This window comes from Agelaius phoeniceus, chromosome 2 (genome assembly GCF_051311805.1).
Source record: "Agelaius phoeniceus isolate bAgePho1 chromosome 2, bAgePho1.hap1, whole genome shotgun sequence".
NCBI lineage: Eukaryota > Metazoa > Chordata > Aves > Passeriformes > Icteridae > Agelaius > Agelaius phoeniceus.
The window spans coordinates 40043875-40060262 of record NC_135266.1 but is presented as its reverse complement, the minus strand read 5'-3'; the positions used below and the strand labels follow the sequence as shown (position 1 = coordinate 40060262).

General features: G+C 54.8%; 1 protein-coding gene and 2 long non-coding RNA genes across 7 annotated transcripts; 2 read left to right on the top strand and 1 right to left on the bottom strand.

Annotated features, from left to right (window-relative positions):
- The first annotated feature begins 3593 nt into the window (after nucleotides 1-3593).
- ZIC2 (Zic family zinc finger 2) lies at nucleotides 3594-8518 on the top strand. The gene is made up of 3 exons (XM_054655155.2): nucleotides 3594-4812; nucleotides 6551-6714; nucleotides 6910-8518. The coding sequence occupies exons 1-3, from the start codon at nucleotides 3810-3812 to the stop codon at nucleotides 7174-7176; spliced, it is 1434 nt and encodes a 477-aa protein (XP_054511130.1). The 5' UTR covers nucleotides 3594-3809; the 3' UTR covers nucleotides 7177-8518.
- Nucleotides 8519-10001: 1483 nt separating this feature from the next.
- LOC143693330 (uncharacterized) lies at nucleotides 10002-13462 on the top strand. Of its 5 annotated transcripts, none has more exons than XR_013180877.1 (3): nucleotides 10002-10390; nucleotides 11663-11767; nucleotides 11878-13462. It is a non-coding gene; the product is annotated as an uncharacterized LOC143693330 (long non-coding RNA). The 5 variants fall into 5 exon arrangements; XR_013180879.1 differs by having other exon boundaries at nucleotides 10002-10394; XR_013180876.1 differs by lacking the exon at nucleotides 10002-10390 and having other exon boundaries at nucleotides 11078-11767; nucleotides 11878-12687; nucleotides 13154-13462.
- On the bottom strand, nucleotides 13187-16067 carry LOC129117693 (uncharacterized). Its single transcript, XR_013180880.1, has 4 exons — nucleotides 15926-16067; nucleotides 15389-15524; nucleotides 13603-13717; nucleotides 13187-13313 (listed from the first exon to the last, which is right to left on the bottom strand). It is a non-coding gene; the product is annotated as an uncharacterized LOC129117693 (long non-coding RNA).
- Between the last annotated feature and the right edge of the window lie 321 nt (nucleotides 16068-16388).

Sequence of the window (16388 nt, the reverse complement as noted above, 5' to 3'; positions counted from 1 at the left end):
GCGCCCCGATGCCGGCACCGCTGAGCAGGCAGAGTGAGGGGCGAGGGGGGGAAGGCAGGAAATGCAGAAAAATAAGGTCAGGAGAAGAAAGAAAAAGGAGACAAAATTATAAAGGAAGTGAAGAAATTAATAACTGAAAAAGGAAAAGAAAGAAAGGCAAGGAAGAAAGGAAGAAAGGGAAGAAAGGGAAGGAAGGGAAGGAGGGGAAGGAAGGGAGGAAACGAAGGAAGGAAGGAAGGAAGGAAGGAAGGAAGGAAGGAAGGAAGGAAGGAAGGAAGGAAGGAAGGAAGGAAGGAAGGAAGGAAGGAAGGAAGGAAGGAAGGAAGGAAGGAAGGAAGGAAGGAAGGAAGGAAGGAAGGAAGGAAGGAAGGAAGGAAGGAAGGAAGGAAGGAAGGAAGGAAGGAAGGAAGGAAGGAAGGAAGGAAGGAAGGAAGGAAGGAAGGAAGGAAGGAAGGAAGGAAGGAAGGAAGGAAGGAAGGAAGGAAGGAAGGAAGGAAGGAAAAGAGAAGAAGAGAGAGAAAAGGAGAAAGAAAGAGTGAGAAAGAGAGAGAAAGAAAGAGAGAAAGAGAGAAAGAGAGAGAAAGAAAGAGAGAAAAGAAAAGAAAAGAAAAGAAAAGAAAAGAAAAGAAAAGAAAAGAAAAGAAAAGAAAAGAAAAGAAAAGAAAAGAAAAGAAAAGAAAAGAAAAGAAAAGAAAAGAAAAGAAAAGAAAAGAAAAGAAAAGAAAAGAAAAGAAAAGAAAAGAAAAGAAAAGAAAAGAAAGAGAAAACCGAGAAGGTAGATATTTGTATGGATATTCACCTTTGCTATTATTTTTTTTTCCAAAATTGTTCTGAACTGCCAATTTTCTTGCACATATTTATTCTTTTTCTAATCTCAGATGTAGTAATTTCTTTTAAATCGGGGCAGGGGGGAAGTGTATGCGAACGTCTAGTTTTCTGTGTGATTTTATCACTAATCTGGAGGCAGGCGATGCAGGAGACCAAGCTTTCCTCTTCAGCTTGGGCTCTCGAAATCCCCAGCAACGGTGGAGGACTCCGCTCAGACCTCCGCCTCGAAATCTTTTCAGGGAAGGAAAATAGAATTTGTTCGCGGTCTGTTCCTGGGAGCCTGGGGGGTCAGGACAAGGACAGCATATGCTCCCAAGCTACAGCCTGGAAAGGCAAGATATGGGGAGCAGACACTCCTGCCTGCAAAGGCAGGACAGAATGACAGCGAGCAAAGAGAAAAAGGCTGTTGGCATCAGAGGTGCAGTTCTGCATTAATATTCGGTTTATCTCCTATTGCTCATTTCCGATTAGAAGGAATCCCACTTCTTCCCTATTTAAATCCGCCTTGTCCAAAGACTAATGTCCGGTACCGGCACATTTCAAACACTTTCGGACAGTCTTGGAAATATTTTAACCATTTAGTGACAATGATGGGAAAGACCTTATTTGGTAGGCAATGATGGGAAAGACCTTATTTGTTACCTTTGCCTGCCTTCCTTCCTTCCTGTTATCCATCCATCCATCCATCCATCCATCCATCCATCCATCCATCCATCCATCCATCCATCATCTCTCCTTGTAAAGCTCACGACTGGACGCTGTGGGTCCAGGTTTGAGCCTGCCTGTGTCTGATGTGGGATTTAATGCCATGAGGGGTCATAGGAGGAATGTCGAAGGGAGAATTTCAAAAAGACCCCCCGAACCACACAAACCCTTATATTTTGGGTTGCTTCTCCACTAAGCAGAGAACTGATGGGTACGGAGACGCAAGGTTTTATGCAGGGTGGTTAAGACAGCAAATGTTATGCCAGGCTTTGATTTTTACAAAACCTTATTTATTGGGTGAGCTGCTGGCCTCGAGATGATTATTTTTCAGCCACTACAAAACAAACCGAATCAGGGGCCAGACGTGTATTTACTGGAGGGGGAGGGGAAGGGGACTTGTTTGCTCTGTGTGTGTGTGTGTGTGTGTGCGTGTGTGTGTGCCGGCTTTATGCTTTTTATTCCTGCCATGTAAGAATCCGGTTTCCAAATAACAATGGCAGGGTGGGGTTTTGGGTAGGAATTTTTTTTTTTTTCAGGTTTGTTTTTGTTTCTTTTTTCAAGAAAGAGAAAAGACAAGGAAAACTCCTAAAGCATCTGCTCTCAGATACACATTCACAACACATGCAGATCGCTGATCGACTTCTCTGCTCCTACATAAGTGGTTTAAAAGCCCAAACAGCCAGGGCGACGGTTCCGTCTTATATTTTAATTTTTATTTGATTTGGGTTTTTAGTCGAGCCACCCTCGCCCCGTCAACGTGACTTTTATTTGATTCCCCCCTCGCTCCCTTTATCGATCACGGGCTTCATCTGCTTTAGCCGAAATGAGGAAAGGGGCTGCGGGGGTTATATTTTAAGCCCCTCGCTTTGTTTGTTTGCCTCCCGAGGCAGGATCACATGCCAAAGCGTACATCGATATTTTCCGAGATCGGCGCGCCTCTCCCCGCGCCACCCCTTCCCCTCGCCGCGGGGGAGACGGGCGGGGAGGGGTGGGGGGGGTGACTCCCCCAAAAATCAAGAAGCCACCGGCAGTGCGGGGCTGACGGCGGCCACCGGCGCGGAGCGGGCCCGTGCGGTGCGGGGCCGGGCGGGGGCCGGGCGGCCGCGGGGCGATCGGCGGTGGCGCGGCGGGGCGCGGGGCGGGCGGTGGGGCGGGCAGGGCTCGGGGCGGCCGCTCCGCCATTAGCCGGTGGCCGGGGGCGCCCGGATGGACGGGGCGGCTCGGGCCAATGAGCGGGAGCCGGGAGAGCGGCCGGGCGGCGGGTGAAGGCGGCGTTGGGAGAGGAGCCGCCAGTGCGGGCGGGGAGAAGGAGAGAGGCCGGGGGGAGGGAGGGAAGAAAAACGGGGGGGGGGGGGGGGGGGTGGAATAAAAAGCCGCCGCCTCAGCAGCGCCCACCGAAATAAACAGAAGAGCGAAAGGCAGCGAGGGCCCGGGCGGAGCGGGGCTGCAACTCCGCCGCCGCGGCGCTCCGGCACTCCCCGGCCCCTTCCCGCCCCCCGCCTCCCCTCCCCACCCCCACCGCCGCCCTTATTGTTTTTAATCCGCCTCCGGCACCCCCCTCCTTGCCCCCCTCCTCACGCCCCTCCGCCGCGGCGGGCGGGGGCTGCGCGGCGCGGGGCACCCCCCGGGTCCCTTCGCTCCGTGGGAACCCGCGGCTGCAAGTTTTTCTCCGTGAGAGACACCGCTAATGCCCGGCGGAGGATAAAACGAGAAGCGGAGGCCCGGGAGCGGCGGGGGGCTCGGGGCGGCGGGGAGGGCCGCGGCCCACGCGGGGAGCGGCGCGGGGCCGGGCGGGCGGGGGTCGGCGGCGCTGACATCCCGGTGGCGGCGGAGGAAGCGGGGGGGCGGCGGCGGCGTGTGCGCGGGTCTGTGTGTGTGAGTGTGTGTGTGTGTGCGTGCGTGTGTGCCGCAGGGAACGGCGAGGCGAGCCTTCCCCCCCCGTCCCCAGCCCCGTCCCTCCCCTGCTCCCCCTCCCCTCCCCTGCCCGCCCCCGCCTCAGCTCCTTTAATACACTTTGGTTCTCCGCTCGCCTTTGGACTCTGCTCTGCCTGGCTCCGGATACGACTCCGCCGGCGGCGGCTGCGGCGGCATCGGGCCGGAGCGGGCGCGGGCGGCGGCGGCGGCGGCGGGGGGACGCGGCGGCTGCCGGGGGGAAGCGGAGCGGAGCGGCGGCGGCCCCGCGCCCGGGCGGGCGGGCGGCGGCAGCCCGGAGGCGGAGGCTGTAGCGGGGAGGCGGCAGCGGCGGCAGCGGCTGCGTCCCCGGAGCGGCGCGGACCATGCTGCTGGACGCCGGCCCGCAGTTCCCGGCCCTCGGAGTGGGCACCTTCGCCCGGCACCACCACTCGGCCGCGGCGGAGATGCAGGACCGGGAGCTGAGCCTGGCGGCGCAGAACAGCTTCGTGGACTCGGCGGCGGCGCACATGGGCGCCTTCAAGCTCAACGCCGGCGCCCACGACCTCTCCCCCGGGCAGAGCTCGGCGTTCACCTCGCAGGCGCCCGGTTACCCTGCCGCCGCCCTGGGCCCCCACGCCGCTCATGTCGGTTCCTACTCCGGGACGCCCTTCAATTCTACCCGGGACTTCTTGTTTCGCAGCCGGGGCTTCGGGGACTCGTCGCCGGCCGGCGGGCAGCACGGCATCTTCGGCCCTGCGGCCGGCAGCCTGCACCACCCGCACACGGACGCTCAGAGCCACCTCCTCTTCCCGGGCATCCACGACCAGCACGGTCCCCACGCCTCCCAAAATGTTCTCAACGGGCAGATGCGACTGGGCTTGCCGGGGGAGGTATTCGCCCGGTCGGATCAGTACCGCCAGGTTTCCAGCCCCAGGACTGACCCTTACTCGGCGGCTCAGCTGCACAACCAGTACGGCCCCATGAATATGAATATGGGCATGAACATGGCAGCCCACCACCACCACCACCCAGGTGCCTTTTTCCGCTACATGCGGCAGCAGTGCATCAAGCAAGAGCTCATCTGCAAGTGGATCGATCCCGAACAGCTGAACAACCCCAAAAAAAGTTGCAATAAAACTTTCAGCACCATGCACGAGTTGGTCACCCATGTCTCGGTGGAGCACGTTGGGGGACCCGAGCAGAGCAACCATGTCTGCTACTGGGAGGAGTGTCCCCGCGAAGGCAAACCTTTCAAAGCGAAATACAAACTGGTCAATCATATCCGAGTGCACACGGGAGAGAAACCTTTCCCCTGCCCCTTCCCTGGCTGCGGAAAAGTTTTCGCCAGATCAGAAAATCTCAAAATTCACAAAAGGACGCACACAGGTAATTCGGGTTTCTTTCGCCACATTTCCTCCCTCTGCCCGTGCCTATATATGCGTGTATATATATATGTGTAAACTGATAGATACTCAGACAGAGTGATGTTAAATTAGGAGGGTGATAAAATAAGCCTCCAGCTTATTTTTTTTTAACCCTCTCCATCACATGGCTGCGTTTGTTTTGGTTTCTTCCCCAGCAGCATACACCCCCCTCCATTGCAGATTTCGAAAGGATATTTAACTGATTTGTTTTCATTTGGGAATGAGAGCTGTAGATTTGTGCTGAGTTTCAGCGGAGTCTTTCCGCAGAAACGCGGAATACAGCGCGAACCAAATTTTGCCGTCTTGCTAAAATAGGGGAAGACATCCGTCCGTCCATCCATCCATCCATCCATCCATCCATCTGAAACGCCTTAGTCATTTGCTCTGTGCAACGTATTTGCATACAACTTCAGCGCTTGTGAGCATGGCTTTTATTTATGGATACTCAGAGAAACTATATAAATACGTGCAAAATCAATCATTAGTCCTAAATCCCGTTAGAAGTGGCAAAAAGTCCCTTTCTGGGAATGTTTTCCATTAAATTTAAATGGTGTGAGCAAGGCAATAAAATTTTCTCATTTAAAAAAAAATTGTTTTTAAAGTCTCACTCGATGTGATTTAAGGTGTTTTTGCAACAGTTTATTAAATTATGTAATAGGGAACAGAGGATTTGAAGTTCGGAAACTTCCACCCAAATCAGGTGGAAGAGGGTCGAGGGAGCTCGGGCTTTCCTGATGGAAAATCGCCTGAGCCGAAGGGTAACAAAAATAAACGCATCCTCCCGCCTCATCTATTATTCATTTACTACTCCTGCCGGCTCAAACCGTGCCAGACTATTTCATAAAAGACGGCCAAATATTTTAGCGACTTCCACTCCAAATATTTACCCGGAGAAAGGCTAAAAATCTCGAGGCCTATTGTTTTCTCAAGTGCTAAGCCCGATGCGAGGTGCGAGACGAGCTTTAACAAGGTTTAAAATTTGAGAAATGTATTTGCATGAGATGCCCGCACTGAAGTCATTGTATCTGAGCGGATGTCTTTAAGAAACAATTTAGGTGCTAATGGAATCTAATGTTAAATGCTTCCCCTCCAAAGGCGGGGGAATGTGGAGTTCTCACCTCCAAAGTACTCCCCGGCATTTGGAGTCCTGGCAGTCGGGCGAGAGGAATCCCTATGAAAATTAAATGAAGTATTTTACAGACGTTTAGTTTTCCCAGCGGATGTGCGTTTATCTCGAATATCCATACACGAAACAATATACCCGGCCTTAAATCTGTCGGTAATGGTTTCCAGTTTAACAGGATAGCGGATTTGGTACCGAGGCGAAACGGCTCGGTGATGCTTGCTTCATTTTTTTTTTTTAATCGTCTTTCTTCTTCAATCTCTTTCGGGGCTGGCTATGTGTGTCGGCACCGGCCGAAATAAAATCAGGCGAGATGCCGGGACGGGGACATCCCCGGGGTTTTGGTAGGAAAACCAGATGGGGGACGGGGGTTGCCTCGCTTCAGGGCAAGGCGTGAGCGACGCGGCGCTCCGGCGCTGCGGGTACCGGGACGCAGCCGCCCGGCCCTTCCTTTGGGAAGCTGCTGCACGAAGCGACCGGGAGAGGAGGGCGAGGGCGGGGAAACTCGGCGCGGGGCTGTGCGGGGTTTGCGCGGGGGCGGCCGCGCTCACCCCGCTGCTGCGCCGCTCTCTTGCAGGGGAGAAGCCCTTCCAGTGCGAGTTCGAAGGCTGCGACCGGCGCTTCGCCAACAGCAGCGACCGCAAGAAGCACATGCACGTCCACACCTCGGATAAGCCCTACCTGTGCAAGATGTGCGACAAGTCCTACACGCATCCCAGCTCCCTGCGGAAGCACATGAAGGTACCCGGCCCCGCAGCCGGCGGCGGGAGGCGGGAGGGCGGCCGCCCCGCGCCGGGCGCCCCGACGGGGCGGCGGGCGGCGGGCGCGGGGCCCGGGGGCGGCGGAGGGCCGGGCCGGCGGCGGGGGGCGCGCCCGGGGGGCGGCCGCGGCCTCGCCATCCCCCCTCCACCCGGCCGTGTTGCCTTTGCCCCCCAGGTGCACGAGTCGTCCCCGCAAGGCTCCGAATCCTCCCCGGCCGCCAGCTCCGGCTACGAGTCCTCCACCCCCCCGGGGCTGGTGTCCCCTAGCGCCGAGTCGCAGAGCACCAACAACCTCTCCCCTGCGGCGGCGGCGGCGGCGGCGGCGGCAGCGGCGGCGGCCGTGTCCGCCGTGCACCGGGGCGGCGGCGGCGGCGGCGGCAGCGGCGGCGGCGGCGGCGGCCACAGCGGCCTTTCCTCCAACTTCAACGAGTGGTACGTGTAGGGCCCCGCCGGACTGCTCTGCACGGCCCCGCCGCGCCCTCCCCGCCCCGGCGGCGGCAGTGGCGGTGGCGGCGGGCAGGAGGGACCGAGCGAGCCCGCCGGAGACGCGCCGGGAGATGCCGCCGCACCCGCTGGCAGCGAAATGACGGCCGAGCAGGATGGGGACAGGGGGCCTTCATCTCCCCATACCCTCCCGCCTTCGCGTCTTTTTTTCATTTTTTTTCCCTTTTTTTCTGGTTGGATTTTTTCTTTTTGAAAACATTTTGAACCAGCAAAAAAAAATCCAAAAACTACGTGCTGAAAAAAACATAAGAGAATGAGTAAATCAACGGCGGAACGGAAAGGAGAGAGAGAGAGCAAAACATCCCCATGCTTCACCAACACATCACCCAGCTAAAAGCTTCCCAAGCCGGCGGAAAGAAACTCTCCCTCCGGAGTCTTCAGACAAAAGATCAGAGACTCAAACTCCTCTGGTCCCCGCGCCTCCCCGCCCGGAGCAGCCAGCGCCCTCCCGTCCCACGAACTGTGTATATAGCGGCCCTCTCCTTCCTCCGGCGAGGTGGGGAACGAGGTTTTCCTGGATTGTCGGTGTATAGAAGTTCGTCCCGTTTGTAAACCGCGGATTGGTCCCTTTCTTCTTCCTCTTCTTCTCCTTTTTTTTTTCTTTTTAATCTTTCTTTTTTCCCCCTCTTTCTCCCTTCCCGAGAAAGTGATGGACTTGTTTTCTTTTCTCCCGCTCTCCCTCCCCACTTCCTTCTCTCCTCCTTTTTTAGTTCATCCCTTTTAAAAAAAAAAAGTAACGTGGAAGAAAAAAAAATTGGTTTCTTTTGTAATTGTGATATCTTGAATATTGTGTTCCTTTTTAAGAAGCAACTTGATTGTAAACTGCATTTCAACTATAGACTGGGGAAGAAATACCGTGCCAAAGTCTCCATTCTGTTACTCACAGACACACACACGAACAACAACGCTTGTGAATGTATTTTTCTGTTAGCTGGGTTTACATGTGATGTTTTAGTGCTTTTGCAAGTTCAATTTGTTAGTTCCTGTTCGGAAGATTGTGAGGAAAAATAAACGTCGTGCCGTTAGCTTTTCCGTAATAACGCCCTTCCTCCTGTAAATACCTGTTACCATATTTATCCATTTGTAATTAAATTATGGTATTAACTTGCTACAGAGGAAACAGTATTTATAAAGAATGTTTCTTAACTATAAATATGTACAATTGTGAGCATAAACTGTTTCAGATTTTTTATTTGAAGGTTTAAGTGGTTTCATCATTTCTTGTGATATGTTTTGAGAGTAATGCATACAGAAATATAATAAAACGTGTTGAAACTGCACGAGCTGTTTCCTTTTTACGCCAAAGGCTCTCTAAAACCTGCTGTAAGGTATGTGATGGGCTGAGTGGCGAGTGCAAAACAAATGCTTTTAAAACTTCCGCTGGTTACTGGAAGAGGAGGATTCCTTCCAGCTGGGCTCTCCCGTCCAGAAGGGAAAAAAAGGGGGAAAAAAAGAAAAAAGAAAAAAAAGGCCACAAAAGCCCCTAAAACTTTGTGAAGCTTCTGAGCTGAAAGAAAAGGGTGAGGGAGGATATGCATATTCTCCAAATGACTTTCAAGGCAAGATCTCCTTTAGTAAGATATTTACCCGGCGAGAGCACATCTTCCTCCGGCTCCTGCCTTCCTCGGGCTCGCCCCTCTCTCCCCGGTGCGTGTCTGGCTGGGGGCATCATTGCCCCAGAGGCTGAGAAACAGGGGCGTTTCGGGACGGAGGTGGAGGGGCAATGACAAGGCTCTGAGCTCGGCTGCTTTGAGCCGTAGATGGTCCTTGCCTCCTGTGTTGTCATCTTTTTGGCAGCCTCCGTACAGCCCGGGAGAGAAGAAAGTTGTGATGACCGAGAGCTCACATTTCCCCTTCGAGTTTTTTTCTCCCTCTCCTTCTCTCCCTGTCTCTCTTTTTTAATTATATTATATTTTATTTATTTTATTGTATTTTAGCCCAGAGAGCGGTTTGAGTTGTCAGATGTGTTCAGGGAGGGACGGCGAGCAGCCGGCCGATGACTTTCCCGGGATGCTGGCCCGGCGTTTGGCTCCAAGTGCGACGTCGGGGCCCGGCCGGCGGAGCCGCCCGTGCAGGGCAGCCGGACAGCGGCTCTCCGGGCACAGCCCGCCGCACCGGGACACACAAGGAGAGTGTCACAGCGGCAGGGAAATCGTGGCAAAAGTTCGGCCTTGTCAAGCCACCGAAATACGCCCTGCGAAGCGGCAGTGCTGTGACCGGGCTCCGAGCGCCCTGCGGTGGCTGCGCTGCCCTCAGCGGCGGCTTGTGCAGCCCGGGAGAGCCTCTGCTCCTCACACCCGGCCGGGCCCAGCCCTCGCACCCCCCCGGGCCAGCCGCCGCTTTGGGTTTTTCGGCCTTTGTGCCGTGTGTTCAAATATCAATAGAGCTGTCTCCGGCCGGTGTGAGGGAGTTAGGCGAGGAGATGAGGCTACGCGGGGCCCTGCTCACTCCTGGGGTGAGATGAGGGTTACCTACACCCAGGGGAAGGGGAGGAGGGAGGGAAAAACACCCCCTCCCCCTGTCCCGTCGCTGACAAGGAAGTTTAGATGTGGAGCGGATCCGGAGCTTCCTCGGCGGCCATGCTCCTCTCAGAGCGGCCGTCCCCGCGCACCCGGCAGCTCCCCGGGTAATCAAACTGCTATTAAAACCTAATTTATGTTCGGTAATAATATTACGTAAAAAAAAAATTTATTAAAATCATTGGCATATGCCGCCTGCCCCTTGGAGACATCCGTGGGAAATGCAGCTGAGAGAATCCCTCCTTGTCCTGCCGGCCTTCCCACAGCTGAAAAACCATACGGGGGTCCCGCTTCAGAGGCAGTCCCTGCCAGCCACCGTCTGCCCAAATCCCCTCCCGGGCCCAGGGCCGGACGAGCAGCCCTGCCCAAGGGCCACCAACCCCGCTCCGCCGTCCCCCTCCCCGGCGGGCTCATCTCCGACCGGAGAGAAGCGCTCGGCAGCTGGGCTCCCCTTCTCCCTGCCCTCGGAGCCGTTCTGCCTTCGGGGGAGCCCAGGGATGATCCTTGAGGGGGCTAGGCGGCCTCCCTCTGGCCGAAGCGCAGGTCGTGTGGCAGCAAGGACAGCCCCAGTCCCTCCGGCAGGGATGCCTCTGCTCCGGCAGGCCCAGGGACGCGGCCGTGGCGGCTGTGGCAGTGAGTAAGCTCCCCCTCCTTCCCTGTCCTACCCAGGCTGGCCTTGAACTTGACCCTCGCCTTGGCGCATCCCGCCCGCAGCCCCTCTCCACCCGCCTCCCTTGTGCCCTGACCCTGGCCCGGCCCTGCCACGCTCAAACGAGAGCGGGAAGTCATCAGGTTCAGGGGTTGGGGTTTTTTTAGGGGGTAGAGCAGCCAAGATCCCTCTCACAGCCTTGTGCGAGGGTGGCCCACTGGCCCCGAAGTCCTCCTCTTCGCCCCTGTCCTTTGTCCACCTCGACACCGTCAACCCCAAACCCCTCCCTCTCCCCAGCTTTGTCTCCTACGCTGAACCTGCACTTGCCAAATCTCCCTGCCCTGGCCCTGCAGACAGCTTGGGAACCAATCTGGAGGGGGGCCTGAGGGTTCCGCAGCAGTCCCGAGCCTGCCCTGGCATCATTCCGCGTTGCCCTCATGCCCGCAGCGAGCGGGTGTCCCGGCCGGTGGCCGCACTCCCTGACGGCTCTGCCCCGACGGCTCCCGGCTCGCCTCGGCCCCACGGCCCCGCCGTCGGTGAGAAGCGGGAGCACGGCTCTGCCCCGCTGCCGGCATCCCGTGCCCAGCTGTGGCAGCAGCCCCACTTGGCCGGCTGTCCTGCCGTGGTGTGATTCCTTCTTTATACCGTGAAAAGCAGCATGGAGGGGTGGCTTTAATTTTTATCGTTATTAATAATAATGAAATTCTCTCCTAACTCTTCCTGCGGGCCCCCTGAAAAGACGGATTGATTTCCCTGGGAATTACTCTCTCTTCTCAAGCCAAAAAAATTGGGGGTCTGTCCCTACAACAGGCTGTGCTTTGCCCCCCGCACCCACAATCGGAGGGCAGTTCAGGGCTCTGCCTCCACCTGCCCCAGCTCCGCTCCACCTGGCTGGGCTGCTCTGGTGCCTTTGGGTTCCAGCCGGTGGTGGCAGAAAAAAACCCGAACCCAAACCCAAAGGTAAACCAACCTCCCGACAAACAGACAGACATGACAACAGCCCAGACCGAAACAGAATAAAATGCAGGAGCTCTCGCCCGAACCCGAGCGCGGAGCGGCTGCTGAGCCTGGCGGCGCCGCTGGCGCTGTCGGTGCCGGTGCCGGCGGGGCTCCGCAGCGGGCAAGGGCTGCCCCTGCACGGCCAAGCCCCGCCGCCGGTGCCGGGGGCAGCAGCCCGGGCTGCAGCCGCTCCGTTTGGCTCTGGCCAGACCTCCCCAAACCCGTATCAGCCTTTTAAGTTTCCCCTTTGTTTTCAGAAACTCGTACACATTTCCTGCCCGCTATGAAGACATAGTAGGCTCCCCCAAACCTGTCCCCAGCCACAAGTGCGCACTAAACTGTGCCTTCCCGGGCACACCGAGGTATGTATATTTTTCAATTTGTCATCTTCACGCATGGTTGTGAGGGTTGTTTTGTTTTTTTTTTTTAATTTTTTATTTTTTATTTTTCTTTTTTCTTTTTTTTTTTTGAGGTGGTGTTTTTTAATTTCATGGGTCCCTTTTTTTTTCTTCCTCTTTCCCCCCCCCCCCACTCCTTTTTTTCATTCCTCTTAGGTTTCAGATTTTTTTTTCCCCTATTGTTTTTGGTTTTTTCCTCTTTTCCCCGAGCCAGACGACCAGGGATGGAGCTGCATATTAGCAGCAGAGCAAGCAAAAACTATTGTCCCACCCTGCAGGGCACGGTGCCCCCCTCTGTCCCAAAGTGCAAGCCTTCCCCAGTGCTTGTGGTTTCCTCACTTTTCTTTCTTTCTTTTCTTCTTCTTCTTCTTTTTTTTTTTTTATCTTTTAAAATTTTATTTTCTGGACGGTTTGTCTGTCATTAATACTTTTGGGAGAGAGAAAAGAAGAAAATAAAAGAAAAGAGAAGAAGAAGGAAAAAGGATAAGAAGACCGGGTGAGGGAAGACCTTCGCTAGAGGTTTCATGTCTTTAATAAACACTTCAAAGTGGCTGCCTAACTGCTGTCCCGAGAAAAGGAAGCGCGGCACCAAACGGAGCGCGGATCCCACTTCCTCGCAGCGCGGGAAACACGAGCAGATCCCCCGCGTCCCTCGCCCGTGGTCCCAAGCGCTTTTCAACGAGGAACGGGGGGATCCGGCAGGGAGGAGCGGCGGGACCCGGAGCGGAGCGGGAACCCCTCCAGCGGCGCCCTCGCCGCGCCGGAGCCCCACGCGCGGGATCAGCTGCCGCGTTCCGGAGGGGGAAGGACGCTCTTTTGGTGTTAAAAAGAACATAATCGGCAACTAAAGCAGGGGAGGAGGGTGGGGAGTAATTCAAGCGCCAGTAAGTGATTGAGCGGGTGTTTTACACGCGCGGCATCGCACCTCGCAGGGGGCTGGGGGCGGCCGTGGGGTCCGCGGGGGGCTCCCGGCGTGAGCCGGCCCCAGGCGGGCAGGGCTTGCGGCCGCGGGACGGGATCTCCCCGACACCTGTCCGCGGGGCTCCGCCGGCGTGGGGGGCTCGGCGCAGCGCCCCGGCCGCCCCGCCGCAGGTCCGTGTCCGTGGGTGGCCGCGGCCGGGGCGTCCCGGGGGCAGCGGGGACGGGGCTTGGCCCGACCCGCGCTCCTGGCGCGGAGCCCCCGCAGGAGACGGGGGCTGTGCGGTGTGCGCGGGTTCGGGCTGGACCTCAGTGTACAGCAGCTTGCGGTGGGGAAAAAAAAAAAGAAAAGAAAAAGAAAATAGAAAAGAAAAAAAAAAAAAAAGAGCAATTTTCATTCCAACTTTTTTTTTGTCTTCTTCTTCTTCCTAGACTGCTAATTCCTCTGTGTGGGCAAACACCCCTTCTCCTTTGATTCTTAGCCACAGCGCCTAGATTAAATACCGGTTTTAATGAGAGCCGTGGCTGTGGCCGCATAAGGTGATGATAGTTATGAAGACGATCTGACCTGTTTTGATGAAGACGATCTGACCTGTAGGGAGAGAGGGAAAGGTCAGCCACATGCAGTGGCCAGATTTCTGCTTGTTCCCGGCACATGCTGCTACAATATTGATCCGTGGAGAAAGATAAACATAAAAGATAGATCGTATGTGCTGAATACTAATGAACGTGGCTTCCAGATTTTAATTGTTGTTGACTTCTCATTTCCACCCTAAACATTTGCTGACGTCCGTAGGGCATTTTCCCCAGTTTTTTTTTAATTATTGTTTTATTTTTTCTTATTTTATTTTACTTTACTTATTTTAATTTTTTCGCCTCACCTCTCAGTGTGTCTCTTGATGGAAATCTTCCCAGCAAGTTATTTTCCCTATCAGCCGAGGTGCAACCACCCGAAAGTCACGGCCAACATCTCCTTTCCAGCGAAGGAAACCTCTCCTGGAAACGGGGAAAGCTCCTCTGAAAGGCCACATCTCGACTTGGGATGCTCCTTTCGGATTCCTGCCTCGTTACTCGCTCCATTCCTTTGCAGCAAAACGCTGCAGATGACACCGGAGTTGAGGGTTAATTTTTTCCCCCCCTGCTCTCCCGGATTGGAATGCTGCAAACCCAGCACTTACGCTGGAAGAGAGCTCTCCTTTCAAAGCCTCCCCAGTTTCCCAAGTGTTACCAGACCAATACACCTACGGGAGGCAAAGAGATGGAAACACGCCGTGTCTCGGGGAGAGAGGCATGTTTCCCCTCGGCTGTGCAGAGGGAGTAGCCTCTATTCCGAGGGTTTTCGCTGCGATACAAAATTGTTAAGATCTTTCGCTGCCCTGACTGTCTCTTTATTTTTTTTTTCTCTTCGAGATGGTCAAAATTAGCTGTAAACCGTGTAAAGCAGTCAATGAAACAGCTATTCCCAAACACGCGTTTCGAGTTTCTGCTGCTTCGAGAAAGAGTGAGAGTAAGCACCATCGGCTATACAGTGGCAATTAACTATATCAGCCTCACATTTAAGAAAATGAGGGAGATATTAAACTCTTAATTCCCATCATTACTAATAATTTTCATGAAGGGAACTTCTAAAAGATTTCCCCCCCTCCCTTACACTTTCCAGTCTATTTTTTAACTCCAGAGTGATTTACTACGTAAGTAATTTTAGAGGATACAGTTTACAGCTTGAGTTATTAGACTGAACACCTCTGGCTGACACCACAACACCTTTTTTTTTCTGCCTGCAGCTGTGAGTCACAACCCCATTTTCATACCAAACTGCTGCACATTCCTTTACAATATAGGCTTCCTTCTTGCAAAGATCAAACACTCTGCAGCCAGTGTGTTTATTTTAAAATACAGGAAAATTAAAACTAAACATGGACTTAAAAGAAAAAAAACAAATGCATCATTTCTTTCCCTGCTGTCTCTCCCACAAAAATAAATTAAAATAAAATTAGGAGGGAATGGCGTAGACTGCTCCAATAAAATAATACAGTGACAGAGCCAAAACAGTTGTTTTCGACAGGAACAGGAACGGTCCCTTCTGTTTGCTGTTATTTATTTATGCATTATTGTGGCTAGGGTTTTAATTATATGTGGGAATATTAGGCCAAGATGCTGTAACCGTAGCCTCCCTTTAACACACTTTTCTTATTTGTTTAGTACCAGCGCTACAAGGCAAGAACAGGCACCATAAGGAAAATGTTTTCAATATTCTGTTTAAGAGCTTACAACAGGGAATCCCGGAATTACAGGAAAACCTGCAGGCCTGCTCCGTGGAGGTGCCCGGCAGGACCAGGCAGATTTCGTGCTCCTCGGCAGGTTTCGGGGTGCGCGGAGGGGGAGGAATTGCGGGAGAGGTGCCCGGAGTAATTTTTACCTAGCAAAGCGGCATTTTGAAAGCCTCCTTGCTGTTCAGCAGCACAGACACTAGGATGCTTCTTAATTTTGAGCATGGTAAAGGTAGACTTAATCTCTGCTCCTTCCGGTAACCTACTGCCTACTCCTCCCCTGGGGCTTGAGAGGGGGGCTTTGCTGCAAGTCCTTTTTCTTCCATCCCCTATTTATGGGTTTTGTCGTTCTGGTCTTTTTTTTTTTTTTTTTTTTTTTCACCGTAGAGGAGCGTACCCGATGGTGTTGGCGTTGCCCATAATTTCCTCCTGCTCCTTCGCGAGTCTTTCCTCACGTCACCGGAGTGATGGGTGAGGCGGGGGGAGCGGGACATACCTGCCCACATTAATTTATCTTTGGTACTCATATCGTACTTTAGAGAAGAAGAATGAAAAAAAAAAAGAAAAAAAAGGAAAAAAAAAAAGAAAAAGAAAGAAAAAAAAAAAGAAATAAGAAGGAAAGAGAAGGATCATTCGCTTTAAGAAACGGACAAAACAACTTCCCCTGTAATCCCTCCAAATTATCCCCGGTGCAAGCGGCTCCGAAGAGCTGAGCGAAGCAAGCGACGAGCCCGCAGCACTCTCTGGGCTGTCTTGGCGCAGCGAGGGGGAGCAGGACCAGCCCTTGCCAAGCGGGACCACGGCACATCCTCCGCCACGCCGCGGTGGATCCCGGGGCCGAGGGCTCTCTGACCACCGCCGCCGCCGCGGCCCGACGTGCGCCCCACAGCAAAGCGAGCGGCAGGGGCTCTCCCCGCTGGAAGCGCTCCCGTACCGCGGGCATGGTTGCTGCCGTTCCTGGGCCTCGCCATTCCCGCTGTCCGCACCCGCCCCAGCGCTCTCGGAGCCGCGCTCCCGCCGCCGCTTCCCTCCCGCTACCTGCGCGCTCGCTGCGCGCACCGCGGGGGCGGCAGCGCCGGGACGGGCGGCAGCGGGGCGCGGAGGCTTTCCCGTCCGGCGCAAACGACACCTGCTAAGGCGGACGGCTGCGGCCACCAAGCCTCCTTCCCACCCTCCCACCCACCCCCCTCCAAAAAAAAAAAAAAACAACCCAAAAAGAGAGGGAGGCGACTTTCTCGTTTCCAGCTCCTAAATGAAGTTCTGGGACTTGGCAAAGACAGCAAAGGTATCTACGGATGGCCCGTTCTGCCCGCGGAGGCTGCCGGGGTCTCACGGGGGCGTTTGCCAGTGTGGTTCCCCACGCAGGGTTCGCCCTCCACCGGCGCCCCCCAGCTCAG

Bases quoted from the DNA above. Each gene is read 5' to 3' on its own strand.
- ZIC2 (XM_054655155.2), top strand. From the start codon at position 3,810: ATGCTGCTGGACGCCGGCCCGCAGTTCCCGGCCCTCGGAGTGGGCACC. The intron at 4,813-6,550 runs GTAATTCGGGTT...GCTCTCTTGCAG, and splicing joins TCACAAAAGGACGCACACAG to GGGAGAAGCCCTTCCAGTGC. The intron at 6,715-6,909 runs GTACCCGGCCCC...TTTGCCCCCCAG, and splicing joins CCCTGCGGAAGCACATGAAG to GTGCACGAGTCGTCCCCGCA.